Source organism: Chiloscyllium punctatum, chromosome 32, assembly GCF_047496795.1.
Source record: "Chiloscyllium punctatum isolate Juve2018m chromosome 32, sChiPun1.3, whole genome shotgun sequence".
Taxonomy (NCBI): domain Eukaryota; kingdom Metazoa; phylum Chordata; class Chondrichthyes; order Orectolobiformes; family Hemiscylliidae; genus Chiloscyllium; species Chiloscyllium punctatum.
Window position 1 is genome coordinate 13,886,435 of NC_092770.1, and position 26,565 is coordinate 13,912,999.

Sequence of the window (26,565 nt, forward strand, 5' to 3'; positions counted from 1 at the left end):
GATTCAAGCTAACAGTCCAGCTTCTAAGTTTACCACAAGATTTGGGACAGCATATCTTTCACTCATGAGGAGCATTACCTCCGCATATTGCAAAACTACATCTTATAAATTGCTAAGTTGTCCTAAGATTTTGAAAAATTCCTTTGTGATTGTTTAATATTATGACAGAACAGCTATCCACTCTCTCAAGAAGTTAGATATGAATGTAAACATGGGCAACTAAGATTACATGAGAGCACTGTGGTCAGTGCAATGTTAGATTGGTAATGTGACACAAGATGAGCCTGTTGCATACATGTTATGGCTACTGGTGTGAGACTAGAACCCATTATAATAATTGCAGTCCTTGAAAAATCCATAATTTACATTTAAAAAGGAGTCAGCAGTTGCCATCAAAAAGTTAAAGCAAATTTAGCCTTTTCTGCTCTTCATAAAAAACCAAAATGGTTTAATGAAAATCTAGGACTACAAAATGAATAAGAACATGATTAATTCTGGACCTAATAGTTAACCGCTTTACTGCTTTCTACCACTAACGCATACCTTAAAACATGTCTCGATCTGACAAACCCACAAATAATAGCTTGAAAGGCTTCACAAAAAAAAGCCTTAAGTAGAAAAAATGTCAAGAATGGCCAAAAGCATAAAACAATTCTTTAAAAGTGAAATGTTTTCCAGATGGTTACAATTACAATATTTTTCTGCATAATAATTTCTCCATGGGCAACTAAGAAAATAAGAACATGTCTCTCGAATTTAGTACTGCTGGGAGCAGCAGGATTTGGAAAACTTGCACAAAGGAAAAAACAGCCAAGTCAAAGACATTATACAGCCTAGACCAAACAATAGTTCTCTGAATACCCTTAATTGTTTGAGCCCATGTAAAATATAAGCAATTACCAAGCCAAGAAGCTGAATGTTTACAACTGATTTTTTTTTACTAAAATTCGAAAGATGTAGTTAGATAGCACAATAATCACTGAAAAAATTAAACACTTTAAGAATAAACAACCAGCAAAAAAGAACGTTTTTGTGATGACATTGACCAAGTATAGAATTCAGTGAGAAAACATGCATTCAATTCTTATGATAAAAGACTACAAGATCAATTCAACAATGATTAAAGATACAGTATGAAGGGAGCCAAATCCTTAGGTTTAGTAGACTTGATGTGATGTTTACAAGTCAGCTCAGAAATAAGGGGTAAAGATTGGAGAGTGCTACACAATTGATATGCACAGAATCAATAAGGTAATGATAAATACTATAAGTAAGCAATGAGAGATTGGTAATGTCATACAAGCTTTACATAATTTGTTAATCAACTGGTAATGGCCTGGGTTAGAATCCAATCTCAGATGATGAGAAGGTTGAGAGCCGATGAATATTTTCCCTCTTTCATGGTTGGCGAGTTCTGAACTGAAACAGTTTTGGACGTCTTAGTTCAGTCCCTTCTGGACAAAGTTGATCAGAACAAAACTACTCAGAGTTCTGCATCTAGATTTAACAATCTTACTCAGAGGCCAATTGGATGGCAGGAAACGAATATATAGTGTCTTTGAGTGACAGAGACAGAATATCTTTCTAGGGCTGAGATGAAAATGTAGTGTTGGAGAAAAGCACAGAAGTGTTAATTTCTCATCTAGTTTAGTCTATGCGCTCCATGCAGATCTTATACAGGCAAAGAGTACCAGAAGTAATTTAAAAATTCAATTATTCTTGTTTTGGACAAAATGAAATTTTGTATTCACAAACCAAGTAGCATTTCAGTTTGAATATATGCTTTTACTTCCCTCAAAATTTAAGAAAGTTAAGCTTGTTTACCTATAAGACTCTTGTAATCTTTCAATCTTGTATTTCTTTTTTCTTGTTCTTCACTGACTGACTTCCACTGAAGCTTCATCCTGAAGTACTCATCTCTATATAAGTGAAATATGAGCAAAGTCTAAAACTGATTGATTACTGCCTTAGCTACTGCAACCAGATGTTGTGTTTATTTAACATCACAAAAATATCAATACTAAACTCATTAAGCTGGTAAATGCTTTATTAAAAACGTAATTTTAAACATCGCATAAAATCAACTACAACAGGGATAACATACAAATTTTCACAAATTCCTACAGATATGCCAAACTCTGGGTATTAGGATTGAATTCATTTCCCTGCTCATCACATCAAAACAAAGAAGTGTACTGGATATAAACAGAAATCTTTTTGTACAGTTCTCAGAAAAGACCAGTAGAGGTCTAGAAAAGATACACTTAGCAACCGGTTTCTCAAATCTATGATACTTGTAGAACAAAAAGAACTCACGTTTTTCTTTTGATTAACAATCTTCTATCTTCTTTTGAACTATCCCACGGAAAGTAATTTAAAAGAAATTTCCAAGTCAATTTTCTTACTGCATGACAGAGACCCTGAGAAAGGAAAATATTCAATACTTTAATAAAATTCTGCAGTTGTAAAAAAAAATCAATCTTTGGGACAACCTAACTTTAGTATTCCTTTCTATTAGATTTATAATTCAGCACAAAATAATCAAGGCTAAATTTTACACATATACATGCCCCTTTTCCTATTCACGATGTATCTTTTAGGTTTCCTAAAACATTTTAAAATTGGTTTGCAGTGAAGATTTCTATTGAGAACCTTCCCCAAAAGTCAAACTCTTCACCATTTGATTATTTGTTTTCTAAACATGTACTTCTATGCATTAGCCTCTGCTAGCATCCTTCCATTTACATGTGATAATAGACACACGGCAAATCCACTGGCAATTGACTAATTCTACCAGGTGCATTTTGCAATGGTTGCTGAAGTGACTAAACGGAGAGATACAGGTTCTATCACAAGTGCTGCACAAAAGGTTATAAGATGTCATTGAGAGACATGGTTGTTGGCACAGGAGCCTGCTGTCAGACTGTTATTGAAGTGAATTGCCATGGTGGCACACAATAGCCCATAGATAATGTTGCCTTTTCCTTCTGTTGTTGACTAATGTTTCCTGTGTGTGGAAAATAATGTTTAGGGTTTTATTTCATAACTTCAAGAATTGTTACAGAGCTTTTTGCATCCTGTTGAGTTTTTAGTTCTGCCTTTCTCCCCATATCCTTAAGAATCCATCAATCTTCATCCTGTAAACATGCTCATGCCAGCGAAGTTGCCTCTGCCAAGGAGTGCTAGCATACTTGGAAGATTTGACTCTGACAGGACTGGTACATTTGTGATTTTCTTTTCCCTGGAAAAGCTACAAATCACTGCAGACATGAATAACAATTGTCCCTTCCCTTCCTAAAAGCTGTGAGTTGCCCATGCTGAGCAAGCATACAAGGTGATAAGAACATGGGTCTCCATCAAGCAACCAGTGGGTCTCAAGTCCTTTTGTTGTTTTGAGGCAGCCATATTTAGTAGCTGCTCTTTGTGTGTGAGTGCTCTAAGCCAAGAAACAGATTTTCTGCCACCATCGACCTAAGATGGTAGAAGTTGCTAACCCCTTCCAGTGGTGTGTTGTTCACACAATAATAGTAGGCCATTCAGCTTGTTGAGCCTGCCCCACTATTCATACAATCATGGCTAATTAAACAATTCAATGTCTCTTACCCAAACTTTCCTATAACCCTCGCAGAAATCAATCTCCACTTTAAACATAACCAAAGACTGGAGATTTCTCAGCTCTAAAGGGTCCTCTCAGTAAGCAAATCTTTCATCTCAGACCAAAGAGACATCAGCCTTATTTTGAACTGTGCCTCCAGTTCCACACTCCACAACTAGAAAGTATCTTACCTGCATCTACACTGTCTATCCCTTTAAGTATTCAGTAATTTTCAATGAGGTCACCTCTCGTTCATCAAAACTCTAGAGAATACAAGCCCAGTTTGCCCAATCTCTTTTCACAGGACAGTCCCACCATCCCAGGAATGCATCTGGTGAATCTCTATTGCATCGTCTCTCTATGGAAATAATATTTATAATAATAAAACCTCAGATAAGGAGACCAAAATGGCACGTAGTACTCCAGGTGTGGTCAAACCAAGTTCCTATCTAATGAAGCAAGGCTCTCATACTCAAATCCATCTGCAATAAAGGCTAACATTCCATGGACCTTCCTGATTGCTTGCTACCCCACAGAATAACCTGCACTGACTTTCTGACAGGACACAGAGGTCTCTTTGTACATTTACAATTTTCCACCTCCTACCAACTAAGAAATACTCTGCTCATCTGTTTCTACCAAGGGGACCCCCTCACACTTTTCCACATTATATTCCATCTCCCACATTCTTGCCCATTCATTTATCCAAATTCTTCTAAAGCCGCTTTGCATCTTCTTCACAACATACATTCCCACTTAGCTTTACATCAACTGAAAATTTAGATGGTAATTGGTCCCCATCTCCAAAGCGTTGATATATATGCGAATAGCTTGGCTCCAAATATTCAACAGTGCAATAGCCCATTAGTCACAGAGCCAACACAGGAATGACCCATTTATTCTTACTCTGTTTACTGGCAGTTAGCCATTCATCAATTATTGTCTGTCCTATCCATCATGTTTTAATTTTTCTGACCAGCGCCCTGTTGGGAACTTTATCAAAGGTCTTCTAAAAATTGAAGTATACTACACCCAACCACTTTCCATTATCAATTTTGCTAGTAATATCTTCAATAAAAAAAACTCCAATAAATTCATCAAACACAATTTTCTATTTGCAAGTCCATGCTGACTATAATGAAAGCAAAGTACGACAGAAACAAAAACACAACGTGAAAACTATTTTAAAAGAATGCATTTACCCCCCTGAATATCAATTTTTTCACATTTTCTGGGTCTAGGACTTTTCCTTCTGCATCCATGCATTGTGACCACCTCTCAATAGAAACTGGTTCTCCTCTTTGAATTTCAGGTCTTATGCCAAGATCAATCTGAAATAGATGAAATTAAAATGAATGATGCTAATTTAATTCCACTCCACACCACCTTTACAAACAAACAACAGAACTACTAAAATACACATTAAAAGCTGAAAATTCTTTAAGGTATCCTTAACAAACACAAGTTTATGGCATTAAGATAACTCACTCGTGTAATAACTTCAAAACCTGGCTCCTCCTGATGATTAATTTCCAAGCCTGAAATAGATTCATTAAGATCCATTTCAGATGCAGGTCTTTGTTGGGATGTTACATCATAACCACGAAATGCATACATAAGGTAGTTTGTAACTTTTGAAAAACCTCCTAATGTTGTTGTATATGGATCCTTCTTGAATTTCTGAAAGAGAAACCCCAAGATAATTAGCTATACTATACTGCTATATAAACATTCCAGAAAAGATGCATTGCTTACTATTCACAACAAATCAAATCAATTTAATTTTCATTGTATCCTAGGCAATAGTTACAAAGTGATGCTTAACTGTCCAAGGATACTCAAAAATTGGGATCAACTGCATAAAATAATTACCTTTGCAGAATATTAAATAAACAAATTTTGTGTATGCATGATGGTGGATTATCCAATCAGTGAATGTTCATTTTTGAACATACTCTAGAAAAGAGAATTAGAGGCATTTTAAAATTATGGAAATCTTTGATAGAGTCGATGCAGAGAAAAATTTTCAAATTGTGGGATCCTCCTGTTAGGCTCAAAAAGTCTCACTTGGTCATGTTCGAAAGTGTCATATCAAATATGTTTTTCAGTATTAGCTGAAGTAGTGATCTGAGCAAGATATTGACTAACAGTGGCAACACTACAGCACAATTTGAACTAAAGAAAATTGAAGAACATTCATAAGTCCAAGAAAATAAATGTCATACTGAACTCAACATTGACTCAGTTTCTCTGCAAATATTACCAGAGCTGCTAGATTTCTCCAGCACTTTGTTTTTACTTTAGCTCTCCAAGATTCACAATTTTATGCTTTTACGTGATATCTAGATTTCTAATTCACACTCACCAAATAAGACAAACTGTTTTTAACCATAAGTCACAGTTACTTAGGTTACACAGAGGGGATTCTAACGATCATGTCTGTGCTAGTTACAGTGACAACTTATATTTGTATCATGTCTTTGAAAATATAAAGCATCTCAGAAGGATTATAAGACCAAAATATGATGTCAAGCCACATAAGAGGTTATTAGGTCAGATGACCGAAGGAAAAGTCAAACAAGTAGGTTTAAGCAGTGCCTGAAGTGAGCGAAGCCAGGCAGAGAGGTGTAGGGAGGGAATTGCACAGTTTAGTGTTTAAAGACCAAAAGGCATAACTAACAATGGTAGAGCAGTTAAAATCAGGGGTATTCACAGTCAGAATTAGCTGACTGCTACTATCGTGGAAGCTTGTATGGCTGCACAAGTTTACAAAGATAGAGAAACACAGAAGAGACCATGGAAAGATAAGAAAACAAAGATAAGAATTAAAAAATCAATATACTGCTTGCTATAGTGTACTTTGGGAGTCCTAGTGATATTTTGGAGTTTTAATTTGATAATCATAGACAAAGCACACATTATTATCCTGATCAGTATTCAGAAATTATTTAAGTATGTATAGTTGCACATTGCTGATTAATCCATGATCTCATCTCTGATAATCAGCAAATGATTTCATTCATTGCATTCAGGTTATACTATTCAAATGGACAAAACATGGGTGTTCAGGAGTCAATGATTTTTTTTTGATTTAGGACCAGAGTTGGAACTTAAACTCCAGAATGTCAGCTTTTAGTGTTGGAGGTTGTTCAAGAAGTAATGCATTCTTTCCTTAAAAATGGGAAAAGTGAAAATCAGTGAAGTAATAAAACTAGCTTTAACTGTTAGTCTGTACATTTGTCATTTGCGTATACAAATCTAACAATTAGTTTGTGATATCATCTAAGTACTACTTCGACCAATTTTGTAAATATTGGACAGCTACACATCAAGCACAAGACAGACATGATATCAATTCTGGTCAAACGTGACCGACCATCTCATGTCAAGAGTATTCTTTGGTCCAATTAAGTATTAGGAAAGATGAGCATACTCTTACGTCTCAGACACTCAAGACAAAAAAAAAAGACTATTTTAAAGTATACATCTTAAGCATATCATGGACTTACTTGCACTAAGCCAACTGCATTCTCTTCGAACAAGTTCTCAAAAGACTGAGAAAGTGCCTTATTGTTGTATGCAACATGGAATACTTGGTCATCATGTGATGATCTATAGGAAAATACCAAAAAGGATGATCACATTTTTCTGAATTCTTTTTAAGCTTAGTTAGGATGTCAGTGTTCATTTGGTTCAAAGACCCATGCTTCGAAATCAAGTGGAAAAAAAAATCCTCTATCAATGTTTATTGATAATTAGGTTTAACAGGAAGATTCCAAACTGATTAATTTATGTCTTATTTGTGTTAACTATGCTAATCTACACACTGTTTCAATTTATTTGTTTTTGTTTTACTGAGTGTAGCTGAACAGTTATCAATTAGATTATCTCATCTCAGTTATACCTAATCCACACATTTCTATTATTAAAATAGAGTGATAACAACTTTAATAACTGAAAACCGCTGGCTAACAAGATGTGCTAGCCTGAAAGGAAAAATCTGACAAAGCATTTCACTTGTGAGAGCCAATCTACTGCTGCGCATATTATGAAGGGGTAGCAGTTCCAAACAAAACACTAATTTCACAACAGACAGCTGGAGTCGAAGAACTGACCAGACAAGTTGGAAAAATGAATACACTTTGCTAAACATTCGCATTTAATTGCTGTGCTGCTATTGAGTAAAAGCTCATGATCTGTAAGCAAGCTTTAAAACGTCAGTAAATTTAGCAGTAAGCCTACTAAGCAGCTTTAGTCATGCACTAAAAACTGAAGAATATTTACAAAATCAACACTACCAATGACGATTCAAGCTCAAATTGTGTTCACCCTTCATTAAAGTTGTGATTTTCAGGAAAAGAACCACAACTTTAAGTGATTCATGAATTTCCATTGGAATCAATAGTAGAAATGGAGTTTGGTTCCTCAGGGCATTTTCTTGCTCAGAAAAACAATACCAAAAAAGGATGATGGCAGAGCAGTAGACATTGTTTAATTAGATTTTAGTGAAGCCTTTGACAAGGTTTCGCACGGTAGACTAATTAGTAAAGTTAGGTCACATGGATTCAAGGTGAGCTTGCCAATTGGATACATAATAGGCTTAACAGCAGGAGACAGACTAATGGTAGAGGGCTGCTTTTCAAATTGGAGGCCTGTGACCAGTGGTATTCCATAGAGATTGGTTTTGGGTCCTTTTTTGTTCGTCATTTATATAAATGATTTGAATGAGAAAATAGGAGACATGGTTAGTAAGTTTATGGAGGACACCAAAATTGACGGCATAGTAGACAATGGAAATTTCCTAAGATTACAAAAGGATCTTGATCAAATAGGTTAATGGGCTGAGAAAATGGTAAATGGAGTTCAGTCTAGATAAATACAAGGGATTTCATTTTGGTACAACAAACAAGGGTGGGGCTTTTACAATTAATAGTAGGCTCTTAGACAGTGTTGCAGAACAGAGGGACCCAAGGGCGCAGGGACATTTTTCTTTAAAGTTCGCATCACAAAGAGACAGGATGGTCAAAAAGGCATTTGGCACACTTTCCTTCATTTCTCATTCCTTTGAGTAAAGGAGTTGGGACATTATGTTGAGGTTGTACAGGACATTGGTGAGGCCTCAACTGGAATACTGTGTCCAGTTCTGGTTGTCCAGTAAAAGGAATGATATTATGAAGCTGGAGAAAGTTCAGAAGAGATTTACTAGAATGTTGCTGGGTATGAAAGGTTTGAGTTCTCAAAAACAGCTAGGACTATTTTTCAGTAGAGCACAGGAAGTTGAGAGGTGACTTGATAGAAATTTATAAAATAATGACAGGTATAGACAGGATTGATGGTAGTTGTCTTTTCCCTAAAATGGAGAATTTCAATACTGGGGGCACATTTTTAAAGTGGGAGGAGAAACATTTTTAAAAAAGACATGAGGTGGGTTTTTTTTTACACAGAGGGTAGTTTGCATATGGAATGAATTTCCTGAGGAAGTGCTTGATGCAGGTACAATTACAACATCTAAAAGACATTTGGATGGACACGTGAATAGGAAAGGTTTGGAGGGATACGGGCCAGAGCAGGCAGGTGCAACTAGTTTAGATTGGGATTATGTTTAGCATGGACTGGTTGGACCAAAGGATCTGTTTCTGTGCTGTATAACTCTATGACAAGCTAAAACACATTCTCATTCTGTATTCTACTTGAAATAGTTTCCAAAATTAAGTATATCACTGAATATAACAGTAATACTATATCCGAATTTATTTGAAAAATTTGTGCAAGAATTGTTTGGTTTTGTCAACAACATCACCAATTCTTTTCAGTGTCTTAGAGGGTAATCCAAGCAGTCATTTGACAGTGTCAGAATACTTTAATACATCCAACTTCACTGCAAGGATGATAGTCTTCCTTGCCCTCTTTATAGCAGCAGGCTCATTAACATCACTTAATGAATGTTTCTGCCTGATTTTTAAAGTATTGTATGCTCCAAGTGGTAGAGGCATCAATGGCCTCCGTCTCTCATCCACACAACATTGCTGAAACTCGGCCCTGTCTTTCTCTTTTTCCTTTCCTACAAGAAAATGCTTGTCTAAAGGTCTGGAGTTCCACAACATAGTGCCAATGGGTCCCAATGTCAAAATGACTCTGATATGCAATGACATGTAGCTCAGCAAAATTACATCAAACTGGAAATGCCAACCTAATTTGAAGAAACAAGATCTAAAAATAAAACATTTAAATACAATGGTATTAAATGAGACTTGTAAATGACTACCTGTAATCAAAACTTAGGCCAGTTCTATAATCATAGGATATTAACATCTCTTCTCCTTCTTTCAAAAGGAGGTATACATAAACCTCCAGATACTTTGCTGTTTTGAGGGGGTGGGGGGGGGGGTTTGGGGGGAGGTGAGGAGTGAATGAAAAGCCATAAAGATGAATTAATCAATACTTTAAACAAAAGCACGGGTCTTTTGTTTTAAGTAAAGAAATGGGTCAATCCCCTGGTCACATCAGAGTCTTGACTGGAGGATGTGCATTAGTTGGAGCAAAGCATCCATAACCATTTCAATTCTCAATCTAAGGTCATATTTTTCAACTTTTCTTTGTATATCTTGATATATTATTTGCATGTGAACAATAACTGTGCATTACTTGTAAAGTAGCAATTAAAGTTGGAGCTTCTATGCGTTATAAACTGAATCTGAGACAGAGAAACAGACACGACTGTGTCATCACAAATGAGAGGCTGTAAAACCGCATGATAGTTTACACAGCCTGCTTCAATCATATATATGAACATATGAAAGCATGGAAAAACATGATAACAAAGAAATAATAAATCACAGTGAGATGTAAAATTTTTAATATATTACAATTAATACAGATCCAGATTATCTACACGAACATGTCACAGTTGTGTATAACACTAGCCTCAGATAATTACAATATTCAAACAAAAGACTGCCAGACACAATGACACAAAGAGCCAAATATACAATTTCCTACAAAAAAAGTAATGAATTTTTAAAAATATTTATGCATGCATTTTAAGATCACCTTCAAGGGCACAAAACTTGATTTATATTATAAATTTTACAAAAATTCATTTTGTTAAACTCAGTAATAATTTTTTTTAAAAATCTCAATTTCTTTTGTTATTTATTTTACTTTTTATTCCTAGATCACTGGCATCAAAGCACTGCCACACACTAAATTCCTCGGTCAGGCTCCTTTCTGCTCCCAACATCACCTAAAATATGAAGTACTTTACTCTTAATAGATTCTCTCTGACCTAGTGAACAAATCCAGCATGGTTCATTTCATTAATGAATTTTCTCCCCATCTTTAGTGATACTATAACATGAAATCAGGACCTATACAACTTGTTGCTTGTTAATTCCTGAACTATATCTGACTCAAAACTAAGAAATGAAACATAAGAAATGACTATGCAAACTCGCTGCAGATTGAAAGAAAATAAAGGACACAATATAAAAAAATTCAAACCGTTAAAATCGTGCGACAAGTAAGATAAACTGATTGACAGTTAGATACACAGATAGAGGAAATGACAGAGATCAACAATGATCAGACCATAAGCCTCTCAGAGTGGCAGTCAAAGAAAATACTGTATAAAGGAAAAGAAAGAGTTTAAAGTCGGAAAGCCTCACAGAGAGATCTGTAAATAAAAATAATCTCAATTACAGAAAGTGCAAGAAAGAACATAGCACAAGGGATGAGCGAGGCGCAAGCAAAAATGACAAGGAGAACATACAAGACGCATAAATATTTTTAACCTTACTCTGAGACATGGGGGATCATTTAGTATATTTGTAAGCTGAAGTTAATTATTACTGGCAAAGATTTTAACAAGTGATGGATCATTTAATGTGATTGAACATTTTACGTGGCATCGACACTTTAAATTTTACCCAAATTATCATCACTTCCCATCTTTTATCCAACATCAGTCACAAGAAAATTATCAAACAACTGAAATGAAGCAGTTAACCGTGAATATCTTAGCATCAAGTCAGAAGGCAAAGAACTAATATTCTAAGCGAATGGACGGCTTGTGAGCGATAATAATATACAATTTTAAATTATGCGAGGATAGTAATAAGCGTAAGATTTGTTTTAAAAATGGGCAAAAAATTTATGTATTATGTAGACATGCAATCACACAAAGGGGGGGAATCAACAGTAAAAAGAAAGTGGACCTTCCAGCATACAAAGTAGAGAGAGCAAGAGCAAGAGCAAGACAGCGTACAAGAGAGAGAGAGACAGCGAGAGAGGGAAAGAGAGAGAGAGGGAGAGCGAACAAGCGAGCGAGAGGGAGAGACAGACATGACCCTCATCTCTCTTTCTGCCAACCATGACATTATCAACAGCAAAACAAACATGTGCAATATCAATTTAAGCTGGAAGACGTCTCTCTGACAGATAGTTAGATTGCTGATCTCATTTTGAGATTACATTTTATGAAAAAGTGCCTTTCAGAACAAAATGTATTAACTATTGCTGATGCTGGGGAGATAGACAATGAAATACATGCATAAGCACATCTGGAAGCATTTATTAAAATTAGAACAATAAAAGAAAATAAAATACTCCATATGAAATATTAGTAGCCACACATTTTGTCTTTTAATTGATGTTAAAGTGAATCATTCTTCTGGCACATGGGCGTGTTTTATTTTATTTGAATTAACATTTTGTTATTGAATTTTTTTAAAAATCCAATTTTAAATCCAGAAATCCAATTGCAATTATAAATTGTAGCCTAGGGATTTGTGAACATTAAAAAATTAACACCAGCAATCTCTCCTTGGAGATACTCAAGGTAAATTTTCAAACCAATGGTTAGACTTAAAGTATCCAAGAAATATACTCTAGATTTATTATAGTTATACTACAAAACCAGTTTTCAAGAGTGACGACAACACAATTATACTGTGCAGCCCCAGTTGCAGTCCTGTTCCTATGACAGAAAACTATTTTCCACATGGCAGAATCTGAACATAAACCAACTCCAGAACTATACTAGCACAAACACAGCAATATAACATTGGAGGCATAACACAATTTGCTGTCAGAGGTCATTTGTGCTAAATTTAAGAAACAACCTGTTAGATCCTTCAGATTCTGTAATTACAATTTCTCTAGCAATTTTAATTTCAACAGAACTCCAATTCTGAAGGGTGATAATACTGGACTTGAAATGTTAACTCTGCTTCACTTTCCAGAGATGCTGCCTGACCTGCTCAGTTTCTTCAGTGTTGTGCATGCATGTTTTGGTCCTTTGATGCTATTTGGTTAAAAGTACATTGACAGTCTCTTGTGAATAGTTCAGTGACTGACTACCATGATAACCAAACTGCAAAAATAAAACTTATGGTGTATCAAGCCAAATCTCACTTTGGAATCTGACTTGACCATTATTACTATCAGCTGGGAGTATAACAACTGAGACAAAAATTTCTCAGCAAACATTATGTGCAAACTTTACAGGTAGTACTGAGGAAGTGGGGAGGCTGCAGAAGGATCTAGACAGTTTGGGAGAGTGGTCCAGGAAATGGCTGATGGAATTCAACGTGAACAAATGCGAGGTCTTGCACTTTGGCAAAAAGAATAAAAGCACAGACTACTTTCTAAACGGTGAGAAAATTCGTAAAGCCAAAGTACAAAGGGATCTGGGAGTGCTAGTCGAGGATTCTCTAAAGGTCAACATGCAGGTTGAGTCTATGATTAAGAAAGCGAATGCGATGTTGTCACTTATCTCAAGAGGGTTGGAATATAAAAACACCATTGTGCTACTGAGACTTTATAAAGCTCTGGTTAGGCCCCATTTGGAGTACTGTGTCCAGTTTTGGTCCCCACACCTCAGGAAGGACATACTGGCACTGGAACGTGTCCAGCGGAGATTCACACGGATGATCCCTGGAATGGTAGGCCTAACATATGAGGAACGGCTGAGGATCTTGGGATTGTATTCATTGGAGTTTAGAAGATTAAGGTGAGACTTAATAGAGACGTACAAAATAATACATGGCTTGGAAAGGGTGGATGCTAGGAAATTGTTTCCGTTAGGTGAGGAGACTAGGACCCGTGGACACAGCCTTAGAATTAGAGGGGGTAAATTCAGAACAGAAATGCGGAGACATTTCTTCAGCCAGAGAGTGGTGGGCCTGTGGAATTCATTGCCGCAGAGTGCAGTGGAGGCCGGGACGCTAAATGTCTTCAAGGCAGAGATTGATAGATTCTTGTTGTCTCGGGGAACTAAGGGCCACGGGGAGAATGTGGGTAAGTGGAGTTGAAGTGCCCAGCAGCCATGATTGAATGGCGGAGTGGACTCGATGGGCTGAATGGCCTTACTTCCACTGCTATGTCTTATGGTCTTATGGTCTTACATTAGAGCATTTTAGAGCAATGTAGTAAAGAGAAGTATCTAACCATATTCAATGATATTTCTGGCTTTCCAAAATGAAGATCTTCAGTACAAACCAACATCAGTCCAGATAACTGAAATAACTCGCTCTCCAACCTGGAGATCTTCCAGGGGCCACTGATTACAGTGTGCAGAAAAATAAGAAAAGTTCCTAAAATGTAAGCAGGCTCTAAAGAATCACAGGACTGAATTATACAATGCATTGGATTTCCTAAACCACCCCCTCCTCCTCACCAGCTAAATGGAGAATGGGAAGGCAATTTGTTAGCTATTTTACAAATGTTTTTAGTTTGCGCAATTGGTCTGAAGTAAATAATGAGCCGTGATTTCTCATATGAAAATGGCAAACATTTCATAAAAATAGAGACAGAGATGCTATTTGGCCTATCTAAAAAATACTTCAATGGAAAATGTAATTTCTCAGCCATCTCCTTAACATACAATTGTTTGATTGTTGATTTCCTTACACATTGCAATGGTTTGTCTTGCATCAGCTTCAGAGGATATATTTGTCACTCACTAATGGCAGCCACAATGCAATTTAACAAAATGACAATTAATATCAGTCTTACAGTTTAATCCATCCTCTAATTCTCCAACAACAGATGATGCTTCCTCACAAACTAGATCAGGGATCAGTCTTGTTCAAATTGAAATGTGGAGTATACTTGATGATATAAATAGCCCACACTTGTGCTTATCTCCTGTTTTTAAATACCCTACAATTGTGCAGGAAATAATAGCACAAAAAACAGCACAGTCATAATATTTAAATAATTAATATATGTACATATATGGGATTCTATTTATTTGAACCTGTTGTTTCAGAACATTCCATCCTGCTTCAATAATTTAGCAAAAGAAATGTATTAGCTTTCCTGCCTAAACAAATAATCTGAAGAGTCCACCATATTTTTACAGTTCATTTTTGATTTTAATGTAATCTACAATATAACATACTGACCTTTATAATTAACAATCATTTTAAAAATTGCCTTGATTATTATTGTATATTCAACTTATGATATTAACAGTAAGTTAGAAAGAGTCTGACATGAGAGTGAGGTACACACAGTTCATTAAATCATATCAACATTTTGTGATACACTGAGGCATTTCATAAAGAAAACCTGAATAATGAACAAACAACTTAGAAATGTGAAAGATAAAAAAGGGACCAAGTTGTGCATCAAACAAAGACTAGTCATTTGATTTGATTTGATTTATTATTGTCACATGTATCTAGGTACAGTTTTACGTGCAGTACATGCAGATAATAATACAAAGATGCACAGTGACTGAATTGAGTGAGGAATACCAAGTTACAGCTGCAAAGGTGCATAAAAAGCAAGCTCAACATGAGATTTGAAATTTGACAGGCCCATTCAGAAGTCTGAAAACAGCTGGCCTTGAACCTGTTAGTATGTGTTTAAACGTTTCTATCTTCTGCCTGACAGATGAGATCATTTCAGATCAAAACCAGGATGGGAGGGGTCTTTGATGACGTTGGCTGCTTTTCCAAAGCAGCGAGAAGTGTAGAATCAACAGATGGAATGCTGGCTTACATGATGGACTTGGCTGTGTTCACAACTTTCTGTAGTTTGTTATGGTCCTGGACAGAGCAGTTGCCACACCAAGCAGTGATGCATCCAGATAGAATGCTTTCTATGGTGCCTCTATAAAAGTGGGTAACAGTCCTTTTAGACATAATGAATTTCCTTATTCTCCTGAGGAAGAGGAGGCACAGTTGTGCCTTCTTGACTGTCACATCAACGTGAGTGGTCCAGAACAGATTGCTGGTGATCAGCATTCCTAGGAACTTACACTATCATCTCCACCTCAGCTCCATTGATGTAGATAGGATCTTGCCTTCCTCCTTGTTTCCTGAAGTCAATGATCAGCTCTTTAGTTTTGCTGATGTTGAGGAAGAGATTGTTATCTTTACATCATGCCACCAAGCTCTTTCTTGTATTCTGTCTCATCACTGTTTGATATCCGGCCTATAACAATGGTATTGGTAGCCTTTTAAAACAACATATTATACTGCAACATGTTATTAGCTTTGTGCTCATTACTGGAGAAAGATGACGACTGAGCTTCCAACCTAAATTGTCGTATTAAACATCCAGTGAGGTCAGGTTTTGGTTAGCTGTCAAGAGATTAAATTATAAGCAAATGCCATCTAGTGGCAGTACATGCACAACTACTAGTTAACTGCTGTTCCAGTATTTCCTAATTTGCTAGAAGTCTAGAATTTTAAGTTTGTTTTTATTTGTATTGGCATTATAATAAATACTTTAAAAATCAATTACAATGATCTCCTGGCAAGACTGTATTGGAACTAATAACAGCTTTACTGTACAAACTAAGAATTCTCAAACCTCTTTTGGTCATGATAAGTTTGATATAGGAACATTAACAAAAGATCCTTCTGCAGAAATGCAGAATTATTATGTATTGCCTAAAAACTATAAAATCACCAACTGTATAGACTGGGAGAAAAATCAAATTTGTTTTGTATATCAACTAAGTATTTCAATCTGAATTATGATTTGGAGATGCCGGTGTTGGACCGGGGTGTACAAAGTTAAAAATCATAACACCAGGTTATATTACAACAGGTTTAATTGGAAGCACTAGTTTTCGGAGCGCCACTCCACCTGATGAAGGAGCAGCACTCCGAAGTCTAATGCTTTCAATTAAACCCGTTGGACTATAACCTGGTGTTGTGTGATTTTTAACAATGTGAATTAAATCTTGATTTTATTCACATCTTCAAATGATCCCATCCTCAGGCAGCTGCCTATTCTAAGTGTCTTGGCAGCGTCACCATGAATGGTCATTGTTGGGACTTGACCTGAAGTAAGAGAAAGCAATGTATGATTGTCACTCTCACAAAACAATACATCTGGTCTGTGGGCAAGGACTGGAATAGCGGGTGAGGATGGGGACGGAGAGCTTGCCATGGAAATGGCCAATGGCATTACGTGCACCTACAATTAGCATGACACAATTACAAAATTCCAAATGTTCTCTTGAAAAAGATACTATGAGTTATATTAGCAGGAAAGAATATGAAGTAATGTGAAACATGGGGAAAGAAATTAAAATTGTTCAGAAAGATGAATTTAAAGTGCTATCACAAAAGTTATAGCAATAAAACTGAATTTTATGCAAGTATTCTTCAATTACTCACTCACTAAGAAGAGCATATCGCTTAAGGCACTGCAGTAGAATTGTGCTGCCTCCATGATGGAAATGAAGAGCTGGCAGAAAGGTATCATCCCAAAGACAAAACACCATGTATGACCAGCCCATCCCTTCTGAATTTTTTTTAATGGATTTCAGATCAGTCAGACTGAAGGAAAATGCCCATTTACTTCTTTTATTCATATTATATGTTGAATCATCTAAAAATGTAAAAATTAAATAGAAAAAAAATTAGTTCTCAACAAAACAATCATCCAAGCATCACAAGGTGATGTTAAACCTGGAAAAAAATGTAATTACTGCTTGAAAACAATTACAGAAAGATCAATGCAACAGTCAACTAATTATTTCTAGCTATTTTGTTCACAGTTCAGTTAGCATTATATTTTTGTTTTGTTATTGATCATGGGACGTTAGTATTCTGGTTAGGTCAGCATTAATTGCCCACCCTAATTGCCTAGAAGGCAGTTGAGTTAATCATATTGCTGTGGGTCTGGAGTCATGTTTTGCAGACCAGTCAAGGATGCGAGATTTGCTCCCTAAATGACATTAGTGAACCAGTTAGGCTCTTCTCACAAATGACAATGGCTACATGGTTGTTATTAGGCTAGCTTTTTATTCCAGATTTTATACTGACTTGAACTTTCACCATCGATCTGAATCCATGTCATAGAGTCACAGAAATGCAGCACAGAAACAGATCCTTCAGTCCAATTCGTCCATGCCAACCAGGCATCCCAAATTAGTCTAGTCCCATTTTCCAGCACTCAACCCATTTCCCTCTAAACCCCTCCTATTCATATACCCATCCAGATGCCTTTTAAATGCTGTAATTGTATCAGCCTCCACCACTTCCTCTGACAGCTCATTCCATAGATGCAGAATACACTGTCAAAAAGTTGCCCCTTAAGTTCCTTTTAAGTCTTTCCCTGCTCACCCTAAATCTATGCGCTCTAATTCTGGAGTCATGAGGCTGAGAGGTGACCTTTATAGAGGTTTATAAAAACATTAGGGGCATGGATAGGGTAAATAGACAAGGTATTTCCCCTGGGGTGGTGGAGTCCAGAATTAGAGGGCATAAGTTAAGGGTGAGGGGGGAAAGATTTAAACGGAACCTAAGGGGCAACTTTTTCATAGAGTGTTGTGTGTGTAGGAAGGGGGAGTCGAAGTGGTACTCTGCCAAGGACATGCAAGTCACGTGCCATCTCCACTGCCAAATTCAAGCCACCCAAAGACTGGAAGAGGAGTGCCTCATCTTCTGCCCTGGGGCCCTTCAACCACACATCATCAACATCGACTTCACCAGTTTCCTCATCTCCCCTCCCCCCACTCCATCCCAGATCCAAACCTCCAACTTGGCACCGCCCTCTTGAACTGTCCTACCTGTCCATCTTCTTTCCCAGCTATCTGCTCCACCCTCCCCCCGACCTATCACTATCACCTCCCACCTGCACCTACCTATCTCCTTCCTACCCACACCCTCCTATTTATCTCTCAGCCCCATTTCATCTTACTTTGTGTTCTGAGAACTCTTTAGTATGATCTGCTTGATGACATTACTAGTGCTGGAGACCAAAGATCCCTATCATTAGTGCCAGAATCAAATTAATATTTGTGAAGGTGAAATCCATGTCACAGAGATTGCAGATCTTAGAGATTGCAGATCTTTAAGCAGTTTTTGTCTTGATCAGCAATTACCATCAAAACTTTGTTGTTGGCTCAAACACAGGTCATACACTACGAAATAGAGACAGAGTACCTTCTTGCTTTTAACAATTAGATAAAAAAAATTCTGGGACTTGGAGCACTTACTTAGCAAAGTTGCATGGTAACAAGCAACACACTTCATAACTGGCTTCAAAAGAAAATCTAACCCAAGTATTGCTGACACAGAGAAACTAACTTTCTGTTATATTACAATCTTATTGCAAGGCTTTAAATACCCAAGCAGACACTTAAGTTCCCTTCCTATTCATTCCAATATTTCTAAACATCCCATTTGAAGTTTTATCTTTACCAAATGTATTTCCATTGCTCACCGCTATACAAGGTTTAAATGCCTTATAATACATTACTGAGACAAATTATGATTGGATCCATTAAAGGCCAGTGACGCTACAGAACAAATGTCAAATAATTTAAAAAATCTCTTAAAGCCAACATTTTTAAGGTGTCATTACCTACCATCAAACACCTACTTTTTTCTCTTCATGCCTGACAGATTTGAAAGACAAATCTCTCTAACAAGTACCATTCCCTAGTTTCTTCCCACATACCCACTAAATTCACTATTGAACTTAGTGCCAAATTAGAAAGAATAGTTTTGTCTTCACTATTGTAAAACTGCCTGGATTCCATTCCACACTAAAAGCAAAGATCACACCTTATTGTCCAAAGAATGTGCATAAATAAATCTTAAATATTTATGACACACAAATACTAAAATGCTATATTACCAGAATGCGACTTTATATTTCATTTAGGGTGATTAATGATCTAATTATAAGATTTGGTTCTTGTAGTGCTTCATGATATAACATTAAAATAAATAATTTGTTCAAATGCATCAAACATTTACTAAGAATATTCATTTTAAAAAGAGTGAAAAACATTAATCAAGTACTACCAGCCATGCCTTAAGTTTAAGCAGTAATTTTGTAAATTCCAATCCAGATATTGCCAATTCAAATTGCACTTGGTGCTGTTAAATGCGTAAAATAATTTATTAGTTTCAAAGCATGTGCTCTTTAATGTAATGACTACATTGTAAACACTCCATTTAGTGTATTTTACATACCATCACCATTTATAAAGGATTTCTTTTTGAAAGTAACGGTATTAACCATGTCCCATTCAGCTTCACAGCTGATTTGGTGCATCGTACTCCTAGAAGATCTTTCTTTCGGACATTGATTCCATTCGACAACTGAACTAGAATCCTAAGACAAAAGTTTTCAATAAAAAGCATATTAATTTGAAATTCACTTGTAGCATTAAACAACAGGAAACTAGCACCTAATAAATCCATGAGACATATGCCAGTCAAACAATATTTCAAAACATTGTAAGTAATGTTTATTGGATATTCAATGTGAAAAACTATACAGTGAAATAATGTGAATTGTATGATACATTTTCTTGATTATTCAAACACATACATTACTATTTAAGCTATATTTTCAAAGTGCATATTTATTTTGTTCTCATTCTAGCTAACATTGGAAATTGTGTTATCTCCTCAGGTACCCTCACCCCAATCACCCTCCCTCTAAATATGCATTCTCAACCACTCTAAACTTGCAAATTAAACTCCACCTTGAATTTCCTCTCCAAATGCCTTCAATAGGCTGTTGACCACCACACGCACAGCCAATATTCCTACATCTAAATGTCAATAAATACGTTCCTACACTTCATATAGTATTGAAATAGTTGTAATCTTCTGTGGCTGCTGTCTGAGCACAAACTGCATATTCTTGCCACTGTGATTGTCAATTCATTCAGTTCTCGATATTTTAAAAATCTATTCAGCCATGTTAAGACATACCTCTATAGTAGGTGAGACTTGAACTTGGATCTTCTGATCCAGAGGCAGACACATTACCAATATGCCACAAGAGCTTATTTTGCAGATTTACTCTAGCAAACAATTCATTCAGAGGTGAGAGATGAATGAACCCCCAAAATGGTTAAAAATCACACAACACCAGGTTATAGTCCAACAGGTTTAATTGGAAGCACACTAGCTTTCGGAGCGTCGCTCCTTCATCAGGTGGTAGCCACCACCACCTCCGTCCGTTCATTCCATACATGCACCACCCTCTATGTGAAAATCTTGCCCCTTAGATCCCTTTTAAATCCTTCCTCACGCACCTTTAACCTATGTCCTTTAGTTTTTAACTCCCATACCCGGGGGAAAAGACCTTGACTACTCAATCTATCCATGACCCTCATCATTTTATTAGGTTCTACCACCTGATGAAGGGGCGACGCTCCGAAAGCTAGTGCTTCCAATTAAACCTGCTGGACTATAACCTGGTGTTGTGTGATTTTTAACTTTGTACACCCCAGTCCAACACCGGCATCTCCAAATCATGCCCAAAATGATCACCTAATTAAGCCAGTGCTTCTTTGAAGAATTAGAGCCATACAGACAGAGATATACATCATGGAAACAAACCGTTTAATCTAACTCATCCATGCTGACCAGATAGCTAAATTAATCAAGACCCATTTGCCAGCATTTGGCCCATATCTCTCTAAACACTTCCTATTTGTGTACTCATGTAGATGCCTTTTAAATGTTGTAATTGTAACAGCCTCCACCACCACCTCTGGCAGTTCATTCCATACGTGCACCACCCTCTATGTGAAAATCTTGCCCTTTAGATCCCTTTTAAATCCTTCCTCTTGCACCTTTAACCTATGCCCTTTAATTTTGAACTCCCATACCCGGGGGAAAAGACCTTGACTACTCAACCTATCCATGATCCTCATCATTTTATTAGGTTCTATAAGGTAACCCCTCAGCCTCCGATGCTCCAGGGAAAACAGCCCCAGCCCATTTAGTGGCTCCCTATAGCTCAAATCTTCCAACCCTGGCAACATCCTTGTAAATCTTTTCTGAACTATTTCAAGTTTGCAACATCTCTCAGAATTGCTCACAGTATTCCAAAAGTGGCCAAACCACTGTCCTGTAAACTGCAACAAGACCTCCCAACTCCTACACTCAATGCACTAACTAATAAAGGCAAGCATACCTAATGCCCTCTTCACTATCTAAGGAACTATGAATCTGTATTCTAAGGTCTCTTTATTCAGCAACACTCCCCAGGACCTGACAACTAAGTGTATAAGTCCTGCCCTGATTTGCCTTACAAAAACACAGCACCTCATTTCTCTCAAATGAAGTCCATCTGTCACTCCTCGGCACATTTGTTAATCTGATCAAGATCCCATTGTACTCTGAGATAACTTTCTTCACTATTCACTACACCACCAATTTTGGTGTTATCTGCAAGTTTACTAACCATACCTCCTATTCAAATCATTTAAATAAGTGACAAAAAGGAATGGATACAGTACCAATTCCAATGGAGCACCACTAGTCACAGATCTCCAGTCCAAAAAGCATCCCTCCACCACCACCTCTTGTTTATATTGTTTACATAAAACGTTTATATAAATCTCTCGACTAAAGTAAATTTAAATAGAATCCATTTGGTCGACGAGAAGATGAGCTCTAAGCATTTTGATTATACATTTAAGTTTAAATTCATTGCAATGAGATCCTTTGTTAAAACTAGAATTTTGGTATGCCAGGTTTTGACAAAACAAGATGTACAAGCAAACTATATCATGAAACACAAACATAGAAAGAACATATAATTAAGGTGCAAATCACTTTTTAAACCACTGCAAACATCTGAAGGTGAATGGGTGAATGTTGGTTAGGCTCACTATCACATTGTAACAATGTACCCCACCTAACATGTCATTACACATAAAACAATAACACTGTATAGTTACATAGTTCCTGTCAATCTGCTCACATCACCAAAAATGTATTTAAATCTAATTATTCCATTTGATTATGTGATAAGTTACCTTGCCTGCACAAAAAATGTTTGAAGAATCCAGAGAGTCATCCACTGGTGACCAATCCACTACAGCCCCAGTACCCTGAAAGAAAAAGTACATAAAAGACTACAGCCACCATCAACTAATTAACCCGTATGAAAACTTCAACAACAAACTACTTTAAATTTGAATAAAGAAAAAATGTAGAACATCCTTGCAAAAAGATATATGAACCCATTTATGGCAGAAATGACTATCAATTCATTTAGTAATTTATTACATTGCAGATTCGGTCTAATACAAAATTGTATTAGGAAAGCAGTTCTATCATGAAGGAATCATCTCAATTTAGACACTTATTAAATAAAGCCAGCAAATTAGTTCACAAAAGTTGCACAAGCAAGCCTGTATTAGTATTGTTCACAGGGAACCAGAGAGCACACTATTTTATAACAATAGGAATGTTTATATAGAAAACAACTTTAGTGACATGGATTTGCTGATGAATACATCAAGTACATTTTTATTAAAGAGTAATGTGTTTTTAAAAATGTCAGCATTTTGGCAAATTACTTCCACAACACTCCATTATTGTGTAACAACAGAGTGGCATTTGACACATAAAATTATACCTTGTCAGTTTTAGAGGATAAAAAACAAGCTAATGTAATCAATATTATCTATTAGGTGGTAGCTATCAGTACTGTGCAGGGGGAGCAAGTTTAACTGTCTAGCAAATCAATCCACCCATCAGTCATGCTTGTTGACCTACATTTCGTGGGGTGGCACGGTAGCTCAGTGGTTAGCACTGCTGCCTCACAACACCAGGGACCCAGTTTTGTTTCCACCTTCAGACAAACGTGTGTGGAGTTTGCACATTCTCCCCGTGTCTGCGTGGGTTTCCTCCAGGTGCTCCAGTTTCCTCTGACAATCAAAAGATGTGCAGGTTAGGTGGTTTGGCCATGCTAAATTGCCCATAGCGTTCAGGGATGTGTAGATTAGGTGCAATAGTCAGGGGTAAATATAGGGATCTGGACGGGTTACTCTTCGGAGAGTCAGTATGGACTTATTGGGCCGAAGGGCCTGTTTCCACACTATAGGATTCTATGATTTGCTCTAAGTCCAACAATGAATTGATTTCAAAATTCACATGCTGGTTTTCAAATCCCTCCAAGGCCTTAACCTTTCTCAACTCTGCAATATCTGCCAGCCCCACAACACTTTGAGATCTCTGCAGTCCTCCAAATCTTGGCATTTTTCATCCTTTGGGTAAACATATCAAGTCCTAGATTGAGGACTTTCAAATTCAATTCTTAAAAAAAGATTTTGCAAGGTGCGACAAATTAAAAATACGTAGTTACTATGGTCAAGAAGGCACAACACCTCTCCTTCCTCAGGCGGCTCATGAAGTTTGGCATGTCCATAAGGACACTCATCAACTTCTACAGATGCACAATTGAAAACATACTGTCTGGGTGCATAACAGCCTGGTATGCAACTGCTCTGCCCAGGATCATAGCAAACTACAGAGGGTGGTGTGCACAGTCTAGGCCATCATGGGAGCCAACCTTCTATCCATGGACTCAATTTGCATGGCTTGCTGCTGCAGAAAGGCTGCCAATATTATCAAAGACTCTTCACACCCCAGTAATGATCTCCTACAACTTCTTCCATCAGGCAGAAAATACAGAAGCCTGAACACATGCACCAGTAGGTTCAGGGACAGCTTGTTCAGGCCGTTGTGAGACTTCTGAATCAACTCTCTAGCCTCATATAACGCTGACCTTGCTAATGTGGATCTCTCTTGCACAACCTGTGCAATGATACCTGTATGCCTCTATCTAAATCTTTTGTTCTATACATTCTTGCTTACTATGATCCACCTGCACTGCTCTTAAACAAAGCTTTTCATTCAAATCGGTATAAGTGACAATAAATAAAATCAAACATATCTGTTTAAAAACTTAATTCCAATTCTGTGGAAATAGGCAGACAAAATACCTTTTGGCCAATTCAAAATCTTACAGGGTTTTCCATCATAAACAGCTTTATATAATTGCACTAATTAATATAATGACTACACAGGAAGTTTCCAAGTTAAATATAAATTACAGGAAGTGAAGATGTGAAATGTTTGCAAATGATTCCTCTTGTTTACCATTTAACTTCTGCAAGTTCTTACTGCACCTCAATTCTGTAACTGTTGAACTTACCCATGAATTGTATTTGCTTCCTGACTGAAATCTCTAAGGTAGATTAACTAACTTTAGAGATCAACCAGCTGGGTTTTCAAGATGCTGGTTGCTACTTTTCAAATATACTAAAAGAAAGCCACAGGCTTATTGTCGTCTGCCCCTTCCCTATTGGTGCCACCTCATACTCATTGCAAATCTGAACTGCATTTACTTACAGTTCCCCCCAGACATGACCTTTGGAAATTTATACCATATTTAAATATTAAGCTATATTATTAACTACACAGGTTTCCTAAAGTCTCACTTCAGGTTATCCTTGTACGAAATGTCCTAGTTACCTAATCTCTCTGGATACAGCTGTTGTATTCGAATAGACCACAGCCCCAAATTGATCCTACAGCTATCACCACCATCACGACACCCTCAAACTCAACTGCATCCTGTACTTCCATGTCTTCAACATCACGGATAATCCAATGGTGAAGAAAATTCACCTGCTGACTTTCAGATTACCTCAAGCTATCTAGGTGTATAACCAATCCAAAAGATCACATACAACAGTAAAAGGATCTAAATATTTAGACGAGAAAACACTGACAGATTGTATTGAATTGGAGACAGTAGTAAAGATTAGCAATAAGTGCAGAGCATCTGTGAAGGCAGAAGTTGAGAAACAGGCTGGCAGATCTGAAATTTCAGTGTAATCACAAGGTGCAAGATAAAGCTTGTGCTAAGTTATGGTTAGTCAAGCCATCAAGGATTTTGGACCAAAGGAAAGTACAGGGTTGGTCCATTGAGTAGCTATGATCCTATTCAATAGATGAATAATTCTATCTTCAGTCTCAGGATGTTATTTCCACAGCCAAATCCTTTGCCAGTTTTCTCGTCAGAATTTGGCAGAATTACTGCTACTACTTGACTAAAATGGTGGAAGGGAACAAACTAAGGTTGAAATCAGTATTTACTAAATACTGTCCTTGGATTGTTTGGAAATAGTCTTGAAGATGAATCAAACCTTAAGATGCACAGGGCCTCACTTAGATTAAACATTTATATAGTTTCAAGTTCTCATTGTAATCTTTTAGAATAGACAAAATATGTTCAGATAAAAGCTCCACACTCTTCCAGAGAATGCAAACAACTGAATGTAATTTAACTCCAGTGCACGTTTCAAATGGACATGATCTTCTAATTAAAAACAGCATGTGACTTTTCCACATCATGTCTATACCAAGATTGATTTGGTCAAGAATCATTTGTAGCTTGGGAGCGGCAATACATCTCAAATGGATGAACTCATGAGCAATCATTAATCGATGACAAACAAATCTGGACTGTCGAGAGCCATAACCACTTCCAAGGATATTGATGTTTCAGGAGATTAACAGTCAGTCAGTGACAGTCTAGGACTTGCAAGGTGGCAACAAAACATGCACTGGTGTAATGTCACATTACATGGCTCAGATTTCAACATTTTTCTTTTCCGAATGCAGGTTACTTGGTAAAAACAACAAACTCTGTGACTAAAAATTGCAAAAAGAGAT

The 26,565-nt window shown here is 36.8% G+C and overlaps 1 protein-coding gene across 3 annotated transcripts in view; it reads right to left on the bottom strand.

Annotated features, from left to right (window-relative positions):
* The window catches only part of tbc1d15 (TBC1 domain family, member 15), a 46,154-nt gene that overhangs the window by 11,093 nt on the left and 8,496 nt on the right, over nt 1–26,565 (bottom strand). For 2 of the 3 annotated variants that reach the window (XM_072551664.1, XM_072551666.1), the window contains exons 3-10: nt 22,854–22,928; nt 20,044–20,185; nt 17,233–17,446; nt 7,105–7,207; nt 5,084–5,275; nt 4,798–4,926; nt 2,317–2,420; nt 1,825–1,919 (exon numbers count right to left, since the gene is read on the bottom strand). In XM_072551664.1, coding sequence (XP_072407765.1) covers nt 1,825–1,919; nt 2,317–2,420; nt 4,798–4,926; nt 5,084–5,275; nt 7,105–7,207; nt 17,233–17,446; nt 20,044–20,185; nt 22,854–22,928 — 1,054 coding nt within the window. The remainder of the gene's footprint in view (nt 1–1,824; nt 1,920–2,316; nt 2,421–4,797; nt 4,927–5,083; nt 5,276–7,104; nt 7,208–17,232; nt 17,447–20,043; nt 20,186–22,853; nt 22,929–26,565) is intronic. The other variant, XM_072551665.1, reaches the window with a different exon arrangement.